A 22,510-nucleotide genomic window follows, 5' to 3' on the forward strand; every position below is an offset into this window, starting at 1 on the left:
TTTAGGGTCTTATATTGTAGTAGATAAACTGAAAGAATAGACAGGATGGTAGACCATGTGTCGAGGGCAGAGATCTAAGTATTATCCATCAAATTATAATTTCAATGCAAATAAAATTCCACTACTACATTCAAACAATACAGTCTGGCTGGCCTATTATGCTCTCTACTTATCATACTAAAAGAACACATTCATCCCCCCAGAGCACTTACAGGTTCATATTCAAGACCATTCATACCTGTCCCTGAACAATGCAACAGGCATCTCCCCCAAAATCCAAAACCTAAAGAGCCTAATGCTGACCTATAAACACTTCTTCAACCCAATAGCATTGTGAGGACGAACAATAGAACCCATTAACTATGTAAATGTGATCTTGAGAGAAAAAAACATTTGCAGGCATTTTTTTTTAAATTTTTGAAAGTGATGTTGTAATTCTGCAGAAGTGGGCTTTGCAGGGTTAATTCAAGAATGTCAAAATCACTGAGTTATTAATGGTCTGACGAGTTAAACTAATTTCTTTTAATTATATTGTTTTTTAGTGCCCAGACACAGTGGAAGAGTGGCAGCAAGTAGCCGTTGGATTCCAGAATCAGTGGCATTTCCCAAATTGCCTGGGTGCTCTGGATGGAAAGCACATTAACATTCGTCCCCCTCCAGGATCTGGATCTAAATTCTTCAACTACAAGCATACATTCTCAATAGTGCTTATGGCACTGGTAGACAGCAACTACAGATTTCTGTATGTTGATGTGGGCTGCAACGGGCGCATTTCAGATGGTGGAGTGTTTGGGGGATGCTCATTGCAGGATGCCTTGGAGAAAAGAACATCCAACATTCCTGCACCTGCACCACTTCCTGAATCAGACCAGCTGGCCCCTTACTGCATTGTGGCTGATGAGGCATTCCCCTTAAAGGAATACCTCATGAAGCCATACCCGAACCGCAAGCTGTCTGTAGAGCAACGCATATTCAATTACAGACTTTCGCGAGCTCGAAGGGTGGTTGAAAATGCATTTGGCATCCTGGCAAATCGTTTTCGCGTCCTACTAACCACCATTAATATTCAAAGCACTGCCAAAGTGGAGGACATTGTTTTGTCTTGCTGTGCTCTGCACAACTTTCTGCGCAAAGAGTGCTGTGAAGTGTACATGGCAGGAATCGACCAGGAAGAACAAGATCATGACACTGTCCCTGGAAGATGGAGAGAAGACCCTGGCCTACAGCAGGCCTCTCTGCCACGCACAACCAACAGTACAACACACGCCAAACAGCTCAGGGATAAACTGTGCCAGTACTTTAATTCGGACACCGGTGCAGTGCCCTTTCAGTGGGGCAAAATATAAGCATGTAGCAAACTTGTTTCTTTCCCCCTTGACCTTGGTTTATGTTTTATAACAATGGTGTGAATTTGCAAAATAAAGTTTATATTTTTACATCATTGTGTTTTGTGATTTTTTTTTTACATAAAGAACAGTGAAGTACCTTTTACACAAAGTCAGTGTTTTATTTTCAAATGTGCAAAAATAGCATTAAGGTAATTTACAGAAAAATATCAACAGTTGGTATTTAAAATAAATAAAATGTACAGAAATATAAACTTTGCATAAGTACTCTAATATAACGTACAACTAAGCGTGACATATTTACTAAATGCTACAATATCTGTTTACAATTTTGCTACATAAAAAATTACAAGTGTGTATACTGATTGGAAGATGCATCCAGTGCATGGTTGTGGCCCACTGAATATTTGAAAATGCAATTATCAACCTCATGCTGGAAATGTGGCAGTAGATGTGGTGGCAAATTCCGCATTCTGTGTTCAAGATTTTTGCAGTAAGCTGAGATGGCATCATTGGTGTTTTCCTGTGATGCCAACTTTTCCAGAGTTTTGCCGATGGTGCGCATCAAGTTTGTGGATTCCTCGCTGGAGGATTCGTCTTGCATCTTCCTGCGCTTCCCTGGAGGCTTTGGTTTTATGTTGGAGCTTTGCAAATGGTCCTTTCTCATGGCTGTGGACTCAGTTCCACAGATGGTGGATTCAGCCAAGGGTGTACTTGACCGTAGGTCAGCATCACTGAAGCTGGGGTCTTCATGGGTGCCAGTCCAGGTGTCACTGTTGGTACCATCTGAGGGTGAACAGGAATCACTATCAGCCGCAGGTTCCTTAAAAAACATAAGATACAAATGTGACAAGTTAATGTAATGGCTTGACTTAATATGCGGAGTTACTTGTGAATAGACTCTTTTAAAGAAGCACTTGCCATCTTACAAAAAGCAAAATGTTTATTTTATTCTGAAATTAAACAATAAATAAATAAATAAATATAAATATATTTGTTTATTTACCATGATCATTAGATTTGAAGTGCTCTCCTTCCTTTTTGTGTGAGGCTCTAGAAACTGCAGGCGGTTCAGGATCCATTGCTGCCTGCCAGTCTTCTGAGCTCCAGAACTTCCTGAGGGTCCTTGTTTCTTATAACGCATGTATTGGGTTCGCAATGAATCCCACCGCTTCTTGAGCTCTTTTTCTGAGGGACAAAGTAAAATTTTGTAAGCATTAAGTGTTATGGCTGCTTATTTTGTCACTTTAATGAGTATTTGTTATGCCAACAAATGTTACTTTTTGCTGTATTGTTAATTATATTATTAACAATTTGATTAACTTTAATATTATTATGAAATATGAGATGCTAGCACAGCACATATTAATTACTGTCTGTTTCCATAAACAAACTTAGTTTGGTACACACAAAACACTAAAATGGTTATATTAGTTTTACTATGGACTATTGAACAATTACAAACAAGCTTTCTCAATTGCCAAAAAGGAAATCTTACCTGATATGACGAGTTTATTTTCGATCTCACGCCACAGTTCAGCTTTCAGCACACGGTTGACATAACATTTTTCCGTAATGTCATACAAACCCGGCCTTTCCTGGATCATGTTGATCAATTCGTCTTCACTTGCCTCGTTCCAGATAGCCATGTCTTTCACGTACCTAAGGTAAACAATGTGTGTTCCCTCTTGACTTCGTCGTTTACTTGCTTCGTCACTTCCGTTTTTCTTTTCTCATGCACTGGTTCGCTAGCTGAACAGCCAATCAGAATGATCATATGGCCCGACGGCCCGACGAGGTCCAACGCCGATTCAACATTTCGAATCGGCCGAAACAAAGCCGACGAGGACCAACTTCAGCCGACGGTGCAGAACACACCGAGGAAACTTAGTCGGCCGACGAAGAAAAACTGCCCGACGGCCGACCGTCGGCTTGGTGTGTTCCGGCCTTTAAGTTATATATTTGACCATTTCTTTTTTTTTGATAGGACAGTGGTTCTAAGCCATGTTCCCAAAACACACCCGGGGCTAGTTGCATAAACTGCTAAGACTAGCCTTACAAGTTTTTTCTTTAAGACTTTTCATACACTCTAAAAAATGCTGGGTTAAAAACAACCCAAGTTGGGTTGAAAATGGACAAACCCAGCAATTGGGTTGTTTTAACCCAGCGGTAGGGTTAAATGTTTGCCCAACCTGCTGGGTAGTTTTATTTAACTCAACTATTGTTTAAAAATGACTGTATTGCTTAATTAAAATTAAGCCAAAGTATGTTGGAAATGAACATTTATTAATGTTCAATGAATAATTATTAAACAATAAACATTCATTAAATTGCTTATTATTTATATTAATAAACTATTAAATTTATATTAATAAAATATGAAAGCTTATTCATAAACATTCACCTTTTGTCTATTATTGATGTCTCTAATTGCATCTGGTTTTTAATTTCCAAACTATTTTGGGTTCATTTTAAGCTAGCCATATAGCAATTTTTAAATAAGAGTTGGTTTAAATAAAACTACCCAGCAGGTTGGGCAAACATTTAACCCAACCACTGGGTTAAAACAACCCAATCGCTAGGTTTGTCCATTTTCAACCCAACTTGGGTTGTTTTTAACCCAGCATTTTTTTAGAGTGTACATTTTTTTAAGTCAGTTACATAAAAAAGTACATTGGTCAAATCTGATACTGAAAAGTAAGACTTAGTACCCTTAACTAACTGCTAGTTGGTAACACCAATTCTTAAGGCAGTTTTAATACAATGGCTGTTTATGCAACTGGCCTCTGATTCAACTCATTATCTCATCAGTAGAGACTCCAAGACCTGAAATTGGTATATCAGACAAAGGAAATATGCAGTGTTGGGGGTACTCCAGGAACATGGTTGAAAACCCCTGTGAACTGTACAAGGGTAAAGGATTTGGGGAAACCCCTCAAACTTGGGTGATTCAAGTGGGCTACTAAGTCAAAGCACTTCCTGCAAGGCTGTGACAGTGACTCAACCAGTAATCTTTCACCAAACACAACACTTATGTGATCTGTATATTTGAATAATTTACAAATTGTGATTTAGATTCCAAAATATCCTCTCTTAGGTTTGAATGGAACAATTCCCACTTTAAATCTAGACAATTGTATTTATATAGGAGTGGCTCACAGTCACAGCCTTTTTCCCTTTTTAAATGCAGTAGGAGGTTGTTTCACTTATGTGCTTTTGAAATGTGGCCTGGCAATGCACATTTAGAGAAAAACCTTGTTCCTTCAAATTAGTGTTTTTAATTGGTCCCTTTGTGTCTAGCAAACAGACGTGTAGCCTAAACAATTACATGAGCAATAGGAACTCTTGCCTTGTGCATTCTGAGGTGCACTGTACTGTTATTGTATAAGCTTCATACAACCCTGATGTACTACAACTGTAATTTCAGCAGTTACCTTCATTATTCTTAACATCAGTGTGAGTTCTGTGGTTCAAGGTTTAGGCTGGATTATAAACATTGAGAGAATCAAACAAAATCAACTCCCCCTCCCTCATTTCTCACATCTCTTTCTCCTTTTCAAGATATTTATTAAAAAGCAAAATTAGGTGCATCCATAGCAATAACTTTCTGTTTACAAAAAGAAAAAGCAGCAGTAAGAAAATGTTCCCTTAAGTTATTTTGTTTACATTCTCTTTCCCTCTTCCCTCACTTGTCTCAGGCATATTTGCAATGGTTTATGGTTGTCTGTTCTGTAACAGGAGCCATTTGAATGTTTTTGTCTGTTAAATCTGTCATGGTTATTAGAGAGGCAGAGAAAAGGTGAGTCAATGAATTGTTCCACTGGGGCCAGTAAGTGCGATGACCCGGCTGTTCGTCATCCGTCTAGCATAAAACCGAAAGCTTACGGGATTCTTTTTCACTCTGGTCAATTTCAAGGAAACGTGTGTTTTAGCTTCATCTGAAAATCTCTAAATGGCACATTGAAAGTGGTAGTGGAGAGCTTCCTCAAATAGTTATTTTGCAGCCTCCAACTTTGCACAGTAACAGAAGTACACCTGGCATAGCTTTTCAGTTATGTATTATCAACCAGGTTTTTCTCTTTTGGACGTGTATTTTGACATTTGTCTTCAGCACCCACAGAGGTGATACTGAGGCTATAGTCGAATGGAGTGAAAAAGGCAGAGAGTGATTTTATTTATTTGACATGCTCTCTTTCATTCCTTTTCTTTCTCTCTGAACACATTCTAAGATATTATGGTTTGAGAGGCTAAATCTGTAGCTTTCATGACCACTGATCCTGCACGTCCTGCCATTTTTGAGGGTAGATGTGTGTTTGTGTGTGTTAATGTGAATGCATGATATTGCTCCAAACAGAGGCTCTCTGCCTCTTCTAGCTGCTCTAAATATGTTTCTCAAAAGACCTTTCCTTCAAGTAATCTCACCTGTTCATCCCTACTCCTTTTCATGTCGCCCCCTAATATTAACCTTTGGTCAAGACTGTGTAATAAGTAGCCAATGTATATCCTGTGCCCTGTTCAAGTTTACTGAACATCTCGGATTGTTTCGTCTGAAGAATATAGGCAATAATTCACCTACTATTGGACAGGGTTGTTTTTTTTGGTCAGCGTAAAAGAACAGGTGAGACATGTAACTGTTTTTCTTCTTCCTTAAATGTTCACTCAATATGTAATTCTGATGAATATGGCAGTCATCTTAAATTAATACTGACACTTGTCGCTGTGGATGTAGCAAGCAAGCAAAAGCAAACATGATTGCTAATGCCAGTGTGGAAATGTGCTGTTTGCAGTCAGCCATGATTCGTTTATTTATAATTACGTTTACTGAGTGGTATTCAATAGGTCATGTGATCTCAACATGGTGGCCACCATGAGGTGTATGTAAAATAAAATGGCTTATAGAGGCTATAATATGACTGGAGTCTTCCTCTAATGTGAGTGTTCATCATTTAATTTAATTTTTTTTTTTTTTTTCAAAAATACTTAAATGTTTTTAATGGGGAAAAATACACAGAGTAGGCCTACATCACAATATATATATATATATATATATATTGAAAAGAAATTAGAATCATGCTAATACGCCAAATCTATCCACAAAATGGCAGGAATCCTGAATGACTAAATACCTGCATACTAAACATGGAAATCTCTAACCGCTAATGCGAAGGGAACAGACTGAATCAGTGGAAAACAAAACTTAGGAAAGTAATAAGGAGGATGTCCAAATGCCTTCTCTGGAAAAAGTTCCTTTGATGAAAGCACCTGGATATTAACAATCGTTTCTCTCTATTGGTTTCTCCTTTGCTCTCAGGTGTTCACATCTGCACCTAAATGTGCAGGATTCTTTGATATGCAGAGCCTGAAGTGTGTGTGTGTATGTGTGAGTGTGGGAAGCACATGATTCTCAGACATGCCAGCAAAAGGAGCAGAAGAAAGATCTTGGTGTTCCAACATACACAAAATAAATTTTAGCTGTGGTTGTGAGGTGAATTTTTGACGGAACATTTGGAATGGATCTCTACTAATCTGCGTGACAGACTTAGCTCACCCGTACAACCTGGATGATCCAGAAAAAATCCCGTCTCTCACACACACACGCACATCAGCATGCTTCAGCTATGCTACTTCTTCCCACACACTCATTTTTTCCCATCAAAGACTACTGGGCACTCAGATGTTTGCTTTTACTTACTAATTTTAAGTCACACATATTTTACAATGAACTAAATATTGTAAAGTACACGAAACAATATCTGTTTACACATCTTTGTCATTTTCAGAATGTTCAGAAGTTTGCTTATAGAAAAAAATAGAAAGTTTGTGTTTGGTAATTTGGTAAGATTTAATTGGAATTGTATTTATCTATATATAACGTATTTTATAGGCTACATGAAGAATTTGATTACGTATTGTGTTGGCTCACTGGAAGTTCTGTTTTGGGTGTGGCCAAATTCTCTTGAGCATCAGAGCAGCAGTCCTGTCCAGGGACACTCCAGAGAAGAGGAAGTGAGATCATAATGACCTTGTTCTTGGGAAGGGGGGCTGCGTAGTGTGATTGACATCTCAATCTTGCCTTCAAAACATTCCATTGTAAGGCCCTTGAGTTTTTCTGGGCTATTGAATAGTTTTGTCGTCATGACATTCGTGTTTGCATTTTCCATGCAGCAGTAACTTCAGCACAATGAACATGTAAACAGATTTTTTTGCTTTGGATTTTTCTGGATCATGTCACAAGCAATCAACTTATTTTCTGTCCATGGAACTGTAGGACTCAGAAATCACTTTTGACTTTCTGAATTTTTTACACAGATGTTTTGCCGTTCTTGGCACACAGGGGAAACAGCTTTCATTTGTATGCACTTTATTTCCAAAGTTTATTTGCATGAAATCAAAATTGTTTGATTTGTTTTGTGGACATTAGTCCGTGTCATTGAGCGTTGAGGTTATCTATATTCTTATAAAAGTTGACAAAACTATTTGTTCTGGAAAACAGACCAAAAATATAGATAACTCATCTTGCATTCATAAGTTTTTGCATATAATACAATGCTCTGGAGAATGAGAATGTCCCTCACTCCAAAGGTAAAAGGTCCATTGTCTATTGTCAAATTGGTTGTTAAGTCTGACGTCACATGGCAGCGCTACAGGTCCAAACGCTCTGTCTCATACCACAAGAAAACAATAAATGGTGCTAATATACACACATGATGTTGTGTAATACTACCAAAAAATTATAATCATAGCCTTTATCTATTAAAATCCCAGATGGCCAGACAGTGATTCATCTTATAAATCGTTAATATAATGTCTGCATGTGACTGTAGACTGTTGTGTAGACTGCAATTGTTTACCTTTTTAAAATGTTATGGCCGTCGAGATGGCATTCTCAAGTGAAACGAGCCGGGACTTGGACCCAGAAACGGCGTTCCTTAAATCACGACTTAACAAGAGGATAGTTATGTATGAAGCACAGCTCACACAGAATTTAACTTAAAACCAAGAAGTTTTTGTTGGCCAACATGGTAAAGCCACATGACCAGTTTAACCCTGTGGACAAAACTTTCACCCTTGTGCAAAAATTCCCAATTGCATGGATTTCATTTTGAAAAGACTGGATTTTGCTTGTGAAAATTTGCCAAACAATCGTAAATGTGACCGCGCCTTACTACCTCTTGCAACTGACTAGCAAATAGCTAATTGTGCTTCTGTAACATAATTAAAAACCTATTGGCTATTTTTTTTCTTTTTTTTTTAAAGGGGGACGTCAGCCCTTCAATAGGCCTACAACATAAACTTCCTTTTTCATGTCAACACAACACAGTGCACATCAAGCCATTTCATGGGGTCCTCAAATCAATTTAGGTTCAAATGCCCATTTGAATTACCTTGATGGTCTGTCCCTAGTTTAAGATTATTACATTTCTGTTTACTGTCATTCTGTAATGGAAGATGGCTAATGCCTCATGCTGAATGCAGTCCCAAGGGTTGTTTGAGTTTCTCCATTTTTTTTTTTTTTATCTCCATCCATCATGATCACCAAACTTTCTTTCTTTCTTTCTTTCTTTCTTTCTTTCTTTCTTTCTTTCTTTCTTTCTTTCTTTCTTTCTTTCTTTCTTTCTTTCTTTCTTTCTTTCTTTCTTTCAGTTTCTGCATAGTCCTCTTTGTTTTTCACTCTATCTTTCTGTTTCTGCAGTTGTACTTGCCACCTGTGTTTCTCTTTCATTCCTCTCGCTTTCTGTTCCTCTCCTCTATTCTCGCCACTTTAAATCATCCATTTCTTCAACGTGTCTGTGTGTCAAATGAGCCTTACACAAATAACTTTTAGCTGATTTTACCTCCCTCTTTCTTTTTATGTACGTTTTCCTGTTTCTTTAGCAGTCCTTCGCATTTCCATTTCTCTTCCTTCCTTTTTCTCTCTCTCAATCCTTTACCCCCCCCCCAACACATGCACACACCATCTTCTCCCTTCCCCCACACAGCTGGCGCCCTGAGCTGTTAGTCCAGATGGTTAGGAGGGGAGGCAGGGGCTTGTTCTCCACGTAGCCCCACAGCAGGCTCTCTGTCCTGGGCAGCTCTGAGTCAGCTCCCCCCTGGACCAACTGGAACACCCCCCCCCCCCCCCCCCCCCAAACGGCACTGCCAGCATTAATCTCCTAAATGATCCCGCCAGGAGGAGGATCAATACTCATTTACAGAGACGCGGCCTGATCCCTTAATGTAGAGCAGTGATGTGGAGGATAGTGAGGATAGCTTTCTACCTTAACCCCCCCCAACTCATGTTGCTGCCTCTCCTATCTTGTCTCTTCTTCCACTCTTTCTTCCTGTCTTCATGCCCCATTCATTCTCTTTCTGTTTAGCCCAGTGAAAGGAGAAGGTAAATGAGACTGGAATAGGTAACAGGTGAAGAAATGGACGTACAGTGGAAAAATTACTGGATAAATTACTTGCAGTATGAGGTCAGTTACTTTAAACCTCCGTTGATGAAGTCACCACTCTGCTTCCGTTAAACTGCCACCCTCAGTATGCCCATTGGATTAAAACCAGCAGATATTGTTGGGTTTTAATTTGGTCCAGCTGGGTGGTCCCGTCACCAGTAACCGGGAATAGAGGCTACTGGCATTCAGACCGCTATTTTAATAGCATAGTGAGTGCTATTATGCCGTTTTAATATTTGCAGTAGCATTATTTTTACTCTTTGTTTTCCATCGTTTTGAGAAAATATGACTTCATGTCGAAATGGCAGCATCCAAGGAAAATGGGAATAGACCGGACTTTCCACAGAATAATGGCCCCGTCTTTTTCCAGTCGGTTAGCACCAGCAGAGAGAGAGCGCGTGTGTGGTTTTCAAAACGCCTCATCATTGATCTCTGATGAAGCCTGCCCTTCACTGCAATGCTTTTCTTCTTTTTCTTTTCCCTCTAGCCAGGGAACGTCTGTTTTTCACCTTCACTCTGTCTCTGAGCTCGCCCGCCGGCCCGCCTGCTGGACCATAGTGGCACCTGGAGCCAACTCAGCTGGACAGCTGCTCAGGTCGCTGGCACATGGAGAGAATTTAACTGGTGCCTGGTCAAAGACAAGCTAAACCATGAAATAACATTTTACTATTCTGCCATTCCAAATCCTCACTAAGTCAGCACAATTTTGGAGATTTCTTTCAGGACAGCACCAATGAAATTCCCAAGGAAAGTTCAGAAGGATGATGTTCGTTTAATCCCACCAGAAGCCGCTTACCTCACTTCTTCCAAAAAATTCTTTCAGCAACTCTCCTTTACCTCAGCTCCCAATTATTGCGATGGTTATGGCCAGTAGGGGAACATAGCTCAAACCCCTTCATTATGGACAGTCAAACCTGTCCACCCTTTTCCACGTCGCTCTTTTCCATTGTATGCACATGCGGCATGTGAATAAATATATAGGAAGAACAGAAAACAGAGTACTTACTCTCTTAATGAGATTTTATGGACATTAATGCTATTATTATCTGTTACCCTGTAAAGCCTCTGCACAGCCAGAGCACTTTGTCCTGTTGAATAATTCACTGTCAGCAGCCATAGGCAGAGCAAACTGGCTTAATGATGAAGGGACAGGCACCTTACTCAGCTCTGTCTGTTGTCTGTTTGATGAAGTGAAAGAGGCCATGGGTTGGAGAGGGTTAGACAGATGACAGGGAGGGTATTTGAGGCTACTACCAGGGGCATCTCTAAACTAATGTTGGGTTTTTTTCTGCAAAGATTCCGCTATGTACTTAGAGGATATTGCTTTCAACACAGAGCTTGTCTTCTCTCTAAACATTTAAAACGAAATTGCCCAGTCATTTGTCTCCTAACCATTGTTTCATTTCCCTTTCCACTTCCTGTTCTCATGACCATAGCTCACCTGTAGAGCGTTTGCAGATTTGATTAAACATAGACGGCTTTGGAATGTTTAAGAAGGTCATAGTTCCTTTCAGACCTTATTATCTGGGTACATTTTATGGAAATAGTTTTCCTAGTGTGATCATGCTGCAGTTGACATGCAAAATGAAGAAAACACAGGATGTTAAACGGATTAGTTAACTTAAAAATGACAATTCTTTCATTATACAACCCTCATGGTGTTTCAGAACCTTTGTACTTCATTTCTACTGAGGAAAAAAAAAATAAAAAAGAAGAGAGATTCTGAATAATGTACTTGATATTTTCCATTACAATTACTATAGAGTTTATGAGTGAAGTAGTGAACTGAACAATTTATTCATTTGATTTGAATCATTGGTCACACTTTAGGGTCAAATTCTCACTACTAACTAAGTATTAACTATGACTTTTGTCTCAATAAATTCTATTACTGCTTATTAATAGTTAGTAAGGTAGTTGTTAAGTTTAGGTATTGGGTAAGATTAAGGGATGTAGAATATGGTCATGCAGAATAAGGCATTAATATGTGCTTTATAAGTAACAATAAACAATGAATATCCTAGTAATATGCATGCTATAAGCAACTAGTTAATAGTGAGAATTGGACCCTAAACTAAAGTGTTAACTCTAAAACGAACCACGACGATTGATCTGATTAACTGAATCAAAATGAATTGGTTGATCTGTTTCTTGATTTGCTTGAATCAGACTGAATTAATTGATCTGATTCATGGAATCTCAAATGAATCAGTTGATCTATGTAGAATAATTTACTCAATTATTTTCTATTACAGTTACTCATTACATTCGTCAAAAGCCAGTAAAACCCATTATAATCAGTGGTCAATTTTACACTTGATGCAACGTGATGAGTCACCTACAGTAAATGGACTGCCCATCTACTTCTGACAAAAAGGACAAATGAATTTGAAACGTATTCCAGTCACAGTGTAGACAACCACAAACACTTGCAACGTGACTACACTTGTGCCTGGTTTAGACACAATGATAGAGTTCACTAAAAAAAAAGTGTATTCTTGAACGAATTGTTAATTTGAGTTAGATCATTTCACTCAATTGATCTGATTAACTGAATCAAATTAACTCAAGTGATTCTTGAGTTAACATCTCACAGGAGATTAACATCTTATGACTTCAGAAAGCTTACAACAAATGAATCATATGAACTACTTTTATTATACTTTTATGGTTCTTTTGCATCCTTTTTGAAGCTTTATATGTTGTAACTGCATGGAAAAGAGTGACTGGTACATGATTTTAAAATTTCTCCTTTTGTTTAATAATACTGATTTGGAACAACATGAGGGTGATTAAATAATGACAAAAAATTTTAGGTTAACTTTTCTAACTGTAAATGGAGGAGGGAATTATTATTTAATTTTTTACAGTGATTATTTTGTTGAATATTTTTTCTCATAAGATAAGGCTTGTGCAACTTGCTTTTGATTGTGAGATCATATAGTGTCTTCACTCAATCAATGCGGACTGTACACTGCAGTCCCATGCTAAGTACACCACACCCAGCTGAGGTCTGACAGAAACCTGATAGTCATCAGGTACAAGAATAGCCCTATACCCGCCACTGCTGCAGCACTCGCTTTTGTGACCTGTAACAGAGAACGGCAGACCTTCAGATATACTATGTTGGTTCTTTGGTCCTAGTGTTCAAAGTCATTTGAATGCGCAAGCTGCTACATTCATATTTCTAAAGAAATGCACTTAAGCAGAGAATCTTTATCATTGGCTATAATTGATATTTGGCAGTGGCACAAAGCCTGTTTAGATTGCATCTTCACTCATCCAGAATTATCATAAACATTTATCTACATCAAACTTTTCTCTGGCCTTCAATTTCTTTTTACTTAGTGTCAGTTAGTCAGTCTCTCTCTCTCTCTGTCTTTCTCTCTGCCTCTCACGCGCTCTCTCCCTGGTCAGAGTCAGAGGAGTAAACATCCCTGGGGAACAGCGAGCTCTTTCTTTGGGTGGAGGACTGAATCATTGCAGTGAGGGTCCCATGATCCTCCCTGTGCCTTGGGACACACACTGCATTCCTCCTCCTTCCTACTCAATCGCACACACGTATACATATTCCCTTCATACTTTAAATTAATATGAATACACAGACTTACTACAATACACATCTAGATGTGTATACATTTGTGCCAGCAAAGAGATGGCAAATAGCATTAGACATTGTCACAGTTATTTAGAAACTGTCAAAGCTTTTGTCGACCTGGAGAACTGTCAAGTGCATTAGATATGCTCATTTCACTGATGTGTTTAAGTCATATATTTCATTACGATTAGATGTGCACTCTTTAAAAAAAAACTCAGCCACTGATAGCATCAGTCATGTGGCATGATAATTAATAATTTATAAATGAATGGCACTACTTTGAAGTTCCAACCATGTTCCTTTGAATCCAATATGGACTAAATAAAAACAGTTATATATAATTCAAAACTTATGGGGAAAACTGACTACCATATAAAAGATTTAAAACTGTCTGAATGATCTTGTCAGATAAAACCATTTGAAATTTTTGGAAATTCTATCTGAAGTGATAAAGTATTTTAGAGATACTGGGTTTAGTTTTATACAAGGACTTGGTTCTTAATCAAAAATTGAGTCCAAAACTTTGTTCAAAATCATCTTATAAGTTTTGTGAATTTTATCCTTCAAACTAATATTCCACTGTCTTCATATTTTACAAAAGCTTTTTGGAAAAGCAGCACAAAAAAACACAATAGGACACTTTAGGCAAAGGTCAACTATATATATGGTTAGTGTTCTCAAGACAAGTTTTTTTTTTCTTATGTCAAATCTAAGCAGGTTGTCATGTGATTTAAATAGCCTATTGTAATTTTATAGCTTAAAATGTACTAATTACAAAAATGTTTGATAATTTGAATTTTACCTATAACATTTTTTATATTTTGTGAATGTTTTGCACTTCATTATTTATTTATATATTTTTATATTTTTTATTGCACTTCATTATTTATTTATATATTTTTACTGAATATATACTTTTCTCCTGGGCAATGACAATGGAAATGATAAATAGTATACTTAACATTATGAAACTTTGGAGGAAAAAGTGTGACAACTTGCCCCAGTGCCCCCTACATAAAATGTTGCTGTCTAGTTCTTGCTGAAACAAGATTTATGACATGCAGTTTTCTGCCTCATCATGAATACGAAAAAGTTGCAGATTGTGTGCGTGAATGTGTGTGCGTGCTAGTGCTTGCGCGCGCGCACCATAAACAGGTGCACGCGTCAAACTTTCCCCGCCCCCACTCTGACTGTAAAAAAAAAAAAACATATATGACGTTTGATTCAGGTTGAATGTTTACCATTGCGCGTTTCTGTAGTACAAGCTTTTAAATGTTTGTTTTGTCCAGACAGTTATGCTTCCTTTGAACTGTCAATCAACATAGATTTTGAAGTCCTCTACGTGTACATGGACAGGTTGATCAGTGACCGTTTCGGACAGGCAGCAGCGCCACAGGGAGCGCGTGGTGTGAGGGGCGGGAGTTGGCCAGAGACGGGGGTCTGAGCGCCAGAGAGAGAGGTATAGGAGCCAGAAGGTAATGTCGTAAAGCCGAGTGTCGTAAACCAGGTGCAGGGAGGGGAGGTGGAGTAGAAGGGAGGGAGGGGAGGTGTGGGGGCGAGAGGAGGTGACTCTCCAGCAGCATTTAGACACAGCGAAAGGATCATGGCGGATGGCCCCAGGTGTAAGCGCAGAAAGCAGGCGAACCCGAGGAGGACAAACGGTGAGTAAAAACCCTTCGCTTTGCTTGGCGACGGTTGATTTCATTCAACTCTGGACTCCGGGCCGCTGGCAGAACTTCTCGAGCCCTACAAAGTGCTGGAAAGTAGCGCTGTGTTATAGCCCCTATCTGGTGTACCGTTATACCTGCCGCGCTCGCGACTCTCTCACCGCCTAGTGGTACACAGCGCGAGCGCGGACCGTTATACGCAGCCAGTCCCATACAAGTGAATCTCGCTTTTGTTTCCCCTTTTAATTCTCTTCGCCTTGAGTTCACTTTATAAAGCTTTCGAATTAAACTAATTAATTCGATTCGAAACTGTTGGTCGTTACTGTAGGATTTTCCTCTTTAGATTCGAACGAAATGAAACTTATTTTCTCGCTCAAAATGTACCTGTTTGGTCTGATGCGGGTGATTTGGTTTCACATGTATCAGTTTGAGCGATTGAAGTGGTGGAAATGCTTTCATAAACACATGTTTGTGAATAGAGCGGTTACTTGGGAGGATTTTGTTTTATTTTCGTTCACAACAAACTTTGATATATATCTGCAATGGGCTGTTCCGCTGTCTGCGTGGTAGCAGGTAGCTAGCGAGCTAGCAGAATCCTAAGAATAACCTCTGATAGTATGTATGTAAACATTTTAGCCTAGTGTTTATGGATACATGGCTTTATATCGCCGACGTGACAGTTTGGCTTGTTTTACTTGCTATGTTACAGCCACGAGTCCCACTTTTGTAATGTAGCTCATAAGAAACTGCCTCATAACAGCAGCACGCTGCTCTCTGTGTTGCTGCTGCATTAGAAAAAAGGGCATGTATGCAGTTCGCGGTGATGTTTGACAGGAAAGTTTCTTCTTGAACTCCTATTGAAGTTTACAAAGCAAAAAATAAGGGTGTGTTTATGTAACAGTCCTGCCAGTCTAGGCGTCCCTGCGGGATCGGGACTCAGAGAGCTCTGGAGCACGATGCCAGTTAAAGCAACCTGTTTGTGCAGCCAGCCTGCCACATTTCTAGTTGGGTGGTAACGCTGAAGAGAAAAGGAAAGGAATCTGAAGGGCTGTCTGCTGCTAGAACAACTGCTGCAGCCTATATAAGGAATGCGTATACATCCCGAGCAGCGCAGAGAATCCTGATAAATCGCGCTGCTGCAGCTGGACTTACTGCACTGACAGTTTATTTGTTTTGGGGACTTTATGTATCCGCTCAGTCTCTAACTCTGTAGGTTTATGTGTGGCAAATAACTTGCGATTTGCTCTCTTGAATTGTAACGATTTATCTGGTAAGCTGTGTCCAGGGCAGGTATAGATGTGAGTCTAAGTAATTTAACTAAGGAAATCGATCATGAGAAATGTGAGGGCGTGCTTACTTCTCGCTTGCGCGCGCGTGTGATAGTGAATATAAACACTTTTTAAAACATTTTTATTCATCCACAGTTCAACATTCGGTCTTTTTTTTAGATTAAAGTGCACCGTTTATCATTTCGACGATTTATCTGTTGAGTTGAGTGTTTTTTTGATGAAGAGGTGAGTGAGGAAAGACACTTTTCTCCAGGCTGACGCCATGCGCGCGCCATGTAGCCGTTCTCTCAGCATGCGCGTGTTAGAGCGACCTGTAAATATGTGCTTACCTGATCGGAAGGGAAGACAAAAATGTCACTTAGGTTTTTCATAGATGCCATTTGACCACCTCGCTATTGTTTTTTGCTACCTGAACTTGCTGACAAAGAAGGAGTCTTTCTTTTTTCTCTTTCTGAGATACATTGGCTCATTTTGAAAGCAGACGGGAGGCGTTTCTCGTGCGTTGCCGCAAATGTCAACTTGTGCAGGTATAAAAAAAGATGTATGTGCAGTGTTTTCGCATGCCTTCTCACTCTCAGCTGCTGTTGTCGTTTGTTTTTGACTGGAAAGGATAGGTACATGTTATCATTCAGCGTTATAACGCTTACTCATAAACGCATCGCTACTGTGCAAAGAGCATCCTCTGTACTTATAGGTGCTGAAGCATCGCTCATGATCCTTTTCCATGCGGTAAAAGCATAGGCGTGTTCTGAAATTGTTTCGAAACCTAGAATGATTTGACACCATGAGGCTTGAGAGTAATTTTGCAGCGCTTTTCTGCGGTGTTGGATTGATATAAGTGCTTTGTCATAGGGCGTTTGGCACTGCTCACCGCACTGCAGGTATCTAAACGCGGAGACGCACCTGAGCCGTGCAATAGCAACCGTTTCTACTTATTTTATCATATGAACACCTTTAGATATAGCTTTTGGTGACATATTATAATTTGAAGCTTGATTCTTCTGTGTTAAATAAAGCTTTTTTATCATTTTGATCTGAATCATTAAATTATTATTATTATTATTTTTTTTATTTTTTTTGAGGAAATTAATTAAAGTTTATTCTCTTTTAAATGCACGCATGCGCTTCATGCGTCCTGACCGTTAATTATTTGAAGTCACGGGTTGACCTCAGAGCGCACCCTCCGAGGATCAGCGCTCCCGGTGCGTGATGAACGCTCCCTGACTGTGCGCGTCCCTGCGTCATTAGCATACGCCCCTCCCCCTCCGCGCCCCCGTAAGGAGTGTTGATCAGACCGTGTATAATTGGAATGTGGCCGCCTGAGTGCTTCACCGTTTCTTGTAAAGGCCAACAGTAAATGTTCACTGGAGGCAAACTGTCTTCTAGATGGATTCACCTTGTGTTTACCAGACTTACTTTCACTTTAATTACCATAATCAAGATGAATGGAATGTTTTTTTATTTCAACTCGCTTACTTTAGGACTATTTTAAATCAGCCACAGAAGGCTTGAACACTATGAATTCTTGTAATGTTTAAAATCTACATAAGAAATAATATTAGTTGTACTAAACTGATGTGCCTGTTTATAACATCTCCAATTATAATTCACATAACCTTCACCAACATAGCAATTCCACATAATTAAAATGCCTCCCTTAGGTCTTCTATGAAGTTGCTTGATTGTGGCTCTTATCAGAAGGCCTAATTGGTGGCACCATTGCTGTCCTGATAAATCACTGATGGGACATGTTTCCGCAGTGAGTCTTATGGTTACACACACACCCATGCACATATATTAGGGGTGTAAGGTTCGGAATGTACCTCGGTTTTGGGGTCACAGTTCGGTACACTTTCGGTACAATAGGAAAAATGGTCACACTTTAGGGTCCAATTCTCACTATTAACTAACTATTAACTATGACTTTTGCCTCAATAAACCCCTAATTACTGCTTATTAATAGTTCGTAAAGTAGTTGTTAAGTTTAGGTATTGGATTATGGGATGTAGAATATGGTAATGCAGAATAAGGCATTAATATCTGCTTTATAAACAGTCAATATCCTAGTAATATACATGCTAATAACTAGTTAATAGTGAGAATTGGACCCTAAAATAAAGTGTTACTGGACAAAGGAAAAAATCCACAATGATAGGTTTCTTTTCATTTTTTTTTTTTAACAGACAATGCAAATCAGTTTGTTCCATCTAGCGGCATTTAGTCCCCTACTTGGTACAGTACAGCCTCCTATAATAGTGTATTAAGCACTAAGCAGAATGCACTCTTGCATAGGTCATATTTTTTTGCAGGGCTGATAAAAAACAAAAGGTATTTGGTCACAATCAGATACAAAACTGAAAAGCATCTCATATTATAAAAGTACAAATTAAACAGAATAATGAAAAATAAAACTTTTGCATTAGGAGTGTTACAATTTGCTCCACTTAAACTATATTTAAACTAGTGGTGGGCCGTTATCGGCGTTAACGTGCTGCGCGTTAACGCGAGACATTTATCGGGCGATTTAAAAAATATCGCCGTTAATCTATTCTCAAAGTTGGGTTGGGAGCTGGGTCTGTACTACGCAAGCTATGATGACTTTCACCTTGATATTGTAGCGCGGATGTATACCTAGCCGAATTGACCCTTTGCAAAGACCCGCCCCCCTTAGCTACTGTTGCTTTGTCCGACAAGCCATGGCGCTGTCACATCACACAGTGAAATATACATCGCGGATCAAAGAGGAAACGGACAACACGTCAACAGACAAGACAGAACAGGTTACTTATGATATTAAACAAAGTCCCAGCTTTAAAACTGTGTAATTTTTTTAAGAAATTCAAACAATAAAAACCGTTTTGTTGCTCTTTAATGTGTCGTGACCATGATCGTGACAGATTGCTGTAGCGCCTCAGCTCAAGAGGCTCGTTAACCGATCATCTCTTACTACTAGTCTATCAAATAAACATCAATGAACATGAGAAGAAATGTTGTTTCAAATGCGGAAAGATGTCAATATACACAATTTTTCAAGTTTTACTCCACCGAGGTTAATCTTCTAACTCCTGACTGCTTTGTCGGACAAAATGGCGGATTACTTTTAGTCATTATTTGGGTAGCACACATATTCTGAATGTTTTCGGCAGAATTCAAATGAGCCATTTTAATCTAGATTAATCTAGATTAATTCCAAGATTACAGTGAGATTAATCTAGATTAAAAAAATTAATCTATGCCCACCACTAATTTAAACATTCGAAGCTTAAGCCCAACCCTTCTATACTTAATTTTCTGCGTTCTGCTCCGTTTCGCGTTTCAGTTGAGTGCGCAAGCCTTTCAAAGAATTCTCCTTTGTCCACGAGCGCAGAAAGACACATTTGAACGTACGCATTTCCTAGTGGACTTTGTCATTCGCATATGCGCCGTTCTTCTTTTGCTCTTTTTCCTGTTGTGGCAGTTAACAAACAGCGTTGTATTACCATGCGCCCCCTTCTGGATCGGAGTATGGATTGCCTGTGACTGTCTGTATTCATCGTCTAACTGCATGAACCAAACCGCTGCTAAACTGCAAAATCAAACAAAGTTGCTGTATTTAAAAAAAAAAAAAAAGAATAATTACCAAACTTTCCTTTTCTCTGTCATGTTGAAAGGTTATGGATCATCTGGGTAACTCAGGTATCAAAAATTCAAAAAGTAAATATGTCAATATTTATCCATCTTACTTTTTTTGGCTATCAATAAAATGTTCTTGACTCTTACTCATGAGTCAGACTGCAGTAATACACCTACATTTGAAGTGTTTGTAAAAGTTACAGTGGTTTAGGGGGAAGGTGATGTTTTTTCAGTGCTGAATCTTTTACCAGACATGGTGAGCATGTGACAGCAGCACTTCACCATCAGGTGAAAAATCTGTGATGTGCCTGTTGCTTTGGCTAAAGGCAGGGTGTTAACACCGAGATGAGCTGTTGGGCAGGTGAAAAATGTTTTACAAGCTTGAGAATTCATTAGTTCTCTCTGACTTTTTACCCTGTAGACTTGGCTGAATGTCCTACTTAAATCAAAATATACTAAATCCTATAGAAATATAGATATTTTCTCTCATCATATTGCTTACTGTATTGGTCAAGTCTCTAGTAAACTCAGTAAACTTGAGGCCCAGGGAACAACCCATAGATTTGGACTCTCAGTCTTGGAGTGGAATTCTAAATAGTCGACAGTTTTTCAGAGTATTTTCAGCTGTTTCAGGTGAAGATATCTGTAGAATGTGAGGAAGGTGAAGTGTGTCTAAACATCTTGAAAGCTATGTGACAGCGCAGTGCAGCCTTAATCAGTCTTATTTAAAAGCACACCTTGCTTATATCACCAAACTGCTTCGAAAGCCGACAGAGAGTATCTCAAGTATGTCACCAAGAACAGATTCCCAAAACACTACGATTCTTGGAATCCTTATAAAGATAGGGTTCGATTTCTTTTTAGAAGATGCTTGACCTGTTTGCCAGTGTGTCTTTTTTCACCTTTCCACGTGGGACTCGTTCTAACGACATTCCCGGCAACTTGGGGTTCTCGTGGCACGTAACATGAAGGCGATCAGGAGCTTGAGCTGTAAACGTGAAGGTGCTAATAGTCCGGAAGACGACAGGTGTTGTTCACAGGGCAGCTCTCCTTCTGTCCCTTCCTCCTTTGGCTCTCTCCAAGAGTACTGGAGGGCAATTTGAAACCTCCCAGTTTGGGAATAGAGGAATGTGGCTGACCGGTATTAGCATGGCTAAGAAAATAAACATGGCAGCGGCTGGTTGGCGTGCTGTGCTTTGTAGTGGCTTTCTTTTACGTTTCAAAAGAACTTTAGCAAGGCTGTATTTTTATACCGAGACATTTTAGCAGAAGGATTTACACCTCTGAAATGAGCAGAACCCGCAAAGTTTTACTTGACTGCGTTTTTACAAATACTCACAGTGGAACACCCAACGAATGATGAGAAATATTTAGCTTGTTTACTGTCATTACCTTCGGAGAGCTATGGCCAACGTCAGGCTACTGCCAGCTCTGTGATAAAATGGGTGTAGCGGAATTTATTTGGCTGATAAAACTTTAATTACCTCGCTGGGCTATTTCCACACCCCGACAGACTTTCTAGGGTTTAAGTCAATAAACTCACATGCTTGTTTTTCTCTTACTTGTGCACATTAAGTTGACGCTTTATAGTTTAGGAAAATTGTGTAGTACTTTTTTGCATGCATTTGTTTTTTTGTAGGTATATGGAAGTGAGGAGGAGCGTTTTTCTGCGGGACATGCTGCTAGGGCATTTTAAAAGCCATCTGCTAACATTTAGGGTCTCTCCCTGGTGCGCGAGGTTTAGCCGAGGAGGAAATTTTCATTTATCCATCATCCTTTCGTTGATTTCCTGCAAAAGTCCATCTGAAATGCTCTCTCCACTCCTCTCTTCTTCTCCTCTCCTCTTTTGACCCTTTCTCTAAGACACAGTAGCAGGGTGATGTTTAGTGACCTCTGCCATGGGCGCCCATGCATTGCCTCAAGTATGACTTCACTTTCCCCCCCTGTGCCATTGTGAGGCGTCCAGCGTAACAAATTGGCTGTGTGTTAAAGCCCCCAACACACAAATACACACTCTGTGAATAGATCTCTAGGTAACAAAGCTCAGAAGCAGCCCTTGTTTTTTTCGTCTTACCCCCCATTCCCTTTCAGTTTGCCCCCCGTGTGGAGGTCACATGGGGGAGGGATCTGTTGAAGATGGGGGTCAGTGTTTTGGAGGCCTGCTGAGGTGACAGTGAAGGACTGTTGTAAACTGGCAAGATAGCTCCTCTTCTCTCCCTTCCTGTGCTTTGCATAACAAACATGGCTTCCTTCTTGTCGAGGGCCGGTGTGTGAATGTGTGTTTAAGCACGTGAAAAACACTGTATGTGAGTGAGAACTTTGTAGACAAGAGCGTGGTGGTGCATTTCTATTTAATTGAGGTTCAGTTTGTGGTTTCTCTTGCATTGTACGCATTTGTTCGGTTTCTTTAGAAGGGTCAGAAAAGGAAATTGGCCCTTTTGTTTTGTTGATTAGGTGAATGAAAAGAAAAGAAAGGGAAATAGGTCTCCATTATAGGTAAAAGTGATAGCCACTCAGGATTTAGTGCTACATACAACATGACAATACACACAACATAAGACGG

At 39.4% G+C, this 22,510-nt stretch overlaps 2 protein-coding genes across 3 annotated transcripts in view; one reads left to right on the top strand and one right to left on the bottom strand.

Annotated features, from left to right (window-relative positions):
* Positions 1-1,389: 1,389 nt before the first annotated feature.
* Positions 1,390-3,286, bottom strand: LOC137008234 (transcription factor Adf-1-like). The gene is made up of 3 exons (XM_067370162.1): positions 2,845-3,286; positions 2,353-2,534; positions 1,390-2,169 (listed from the first exon to the last, which is right to left on the bottom strand). The coding sequence occupies exons 1-3, from the start codon at positions 2,993-2,995 to the stop codon at positions 1,693-1,695; spliced, it is 810 nt and encodes a 269-aa protein (XP_067226263.1). The 5' UTR covers positions 2,996-3,286; the 3' UTR covers positions 1,390-1,692.
* Positions 3,287-14,918: 11,632 nt separating this feature from the next.
* zeb1b (zinc finger E-box binding homeobox 1b) overlaps positions 14,919-22,510 on the top strand; it is a 69,751-nt gene continuing 62,159 nt past the window's right edge. The window contains exon 1 of one of the 2 annotated variants that reach the window (XM_067370234.1): positions 14,919-15,040. In XM_067370234.1, the coding sequence (XP_067226335.1) occupies positions 14,983-15,040 (58 nt within the window). In that variant the 5' untranslated portion in view covers positions 14,919-14,982. Of the gene's footprint in view, positions 15,041-16,128; positions 16,317-22,510 lie in introns of those variants that run through there. The other variant, XM_067370235.1, reaches the window with a different exon arrangement.

The sequence above is a fragment of the Chanodichthys erythropterus genome, chromosome 19 (genome assembly GCF_024489055.1).
Source record: "Chanodichthys erythropterus isolate Z2021 chromosome 19, ASM2448905v1, whole genome shotgun sequence".
In the NCBI taxonomy this organism is placed as follows: Eukaryota; Metazoa; Chordata; class Actinopteri; order Cypriniformes; family Xenocyprididae; genus Chanodichthys; species Chanodichthys erythropterus.

Excerpts from the sequence above, each read along its gene's own strand:
- LOC137008234 (XM_067370162.1), bottom strand. The coding sequence starts at position 2,995 with ATGGCTATCTGGAACGAGGCAAGTGAAGACGAATTGATCAACATGATC. Across the intron at positions 2,535-2,844 it reads AAATAAACTCGTCATATCAG|AAAAAGAGCTCAAGAAGCGG; the intron begins GTAAGATTTCCT and ends TTTGTCCCTCAG. Across the intron at positions 2,170-2,352 it reads CTTCAAATCTAATGATCATG|GAACCTGCGGCTGATAGTGA; the intron begins GTAAATAAACAA and ends ATGTTTTTTAAG.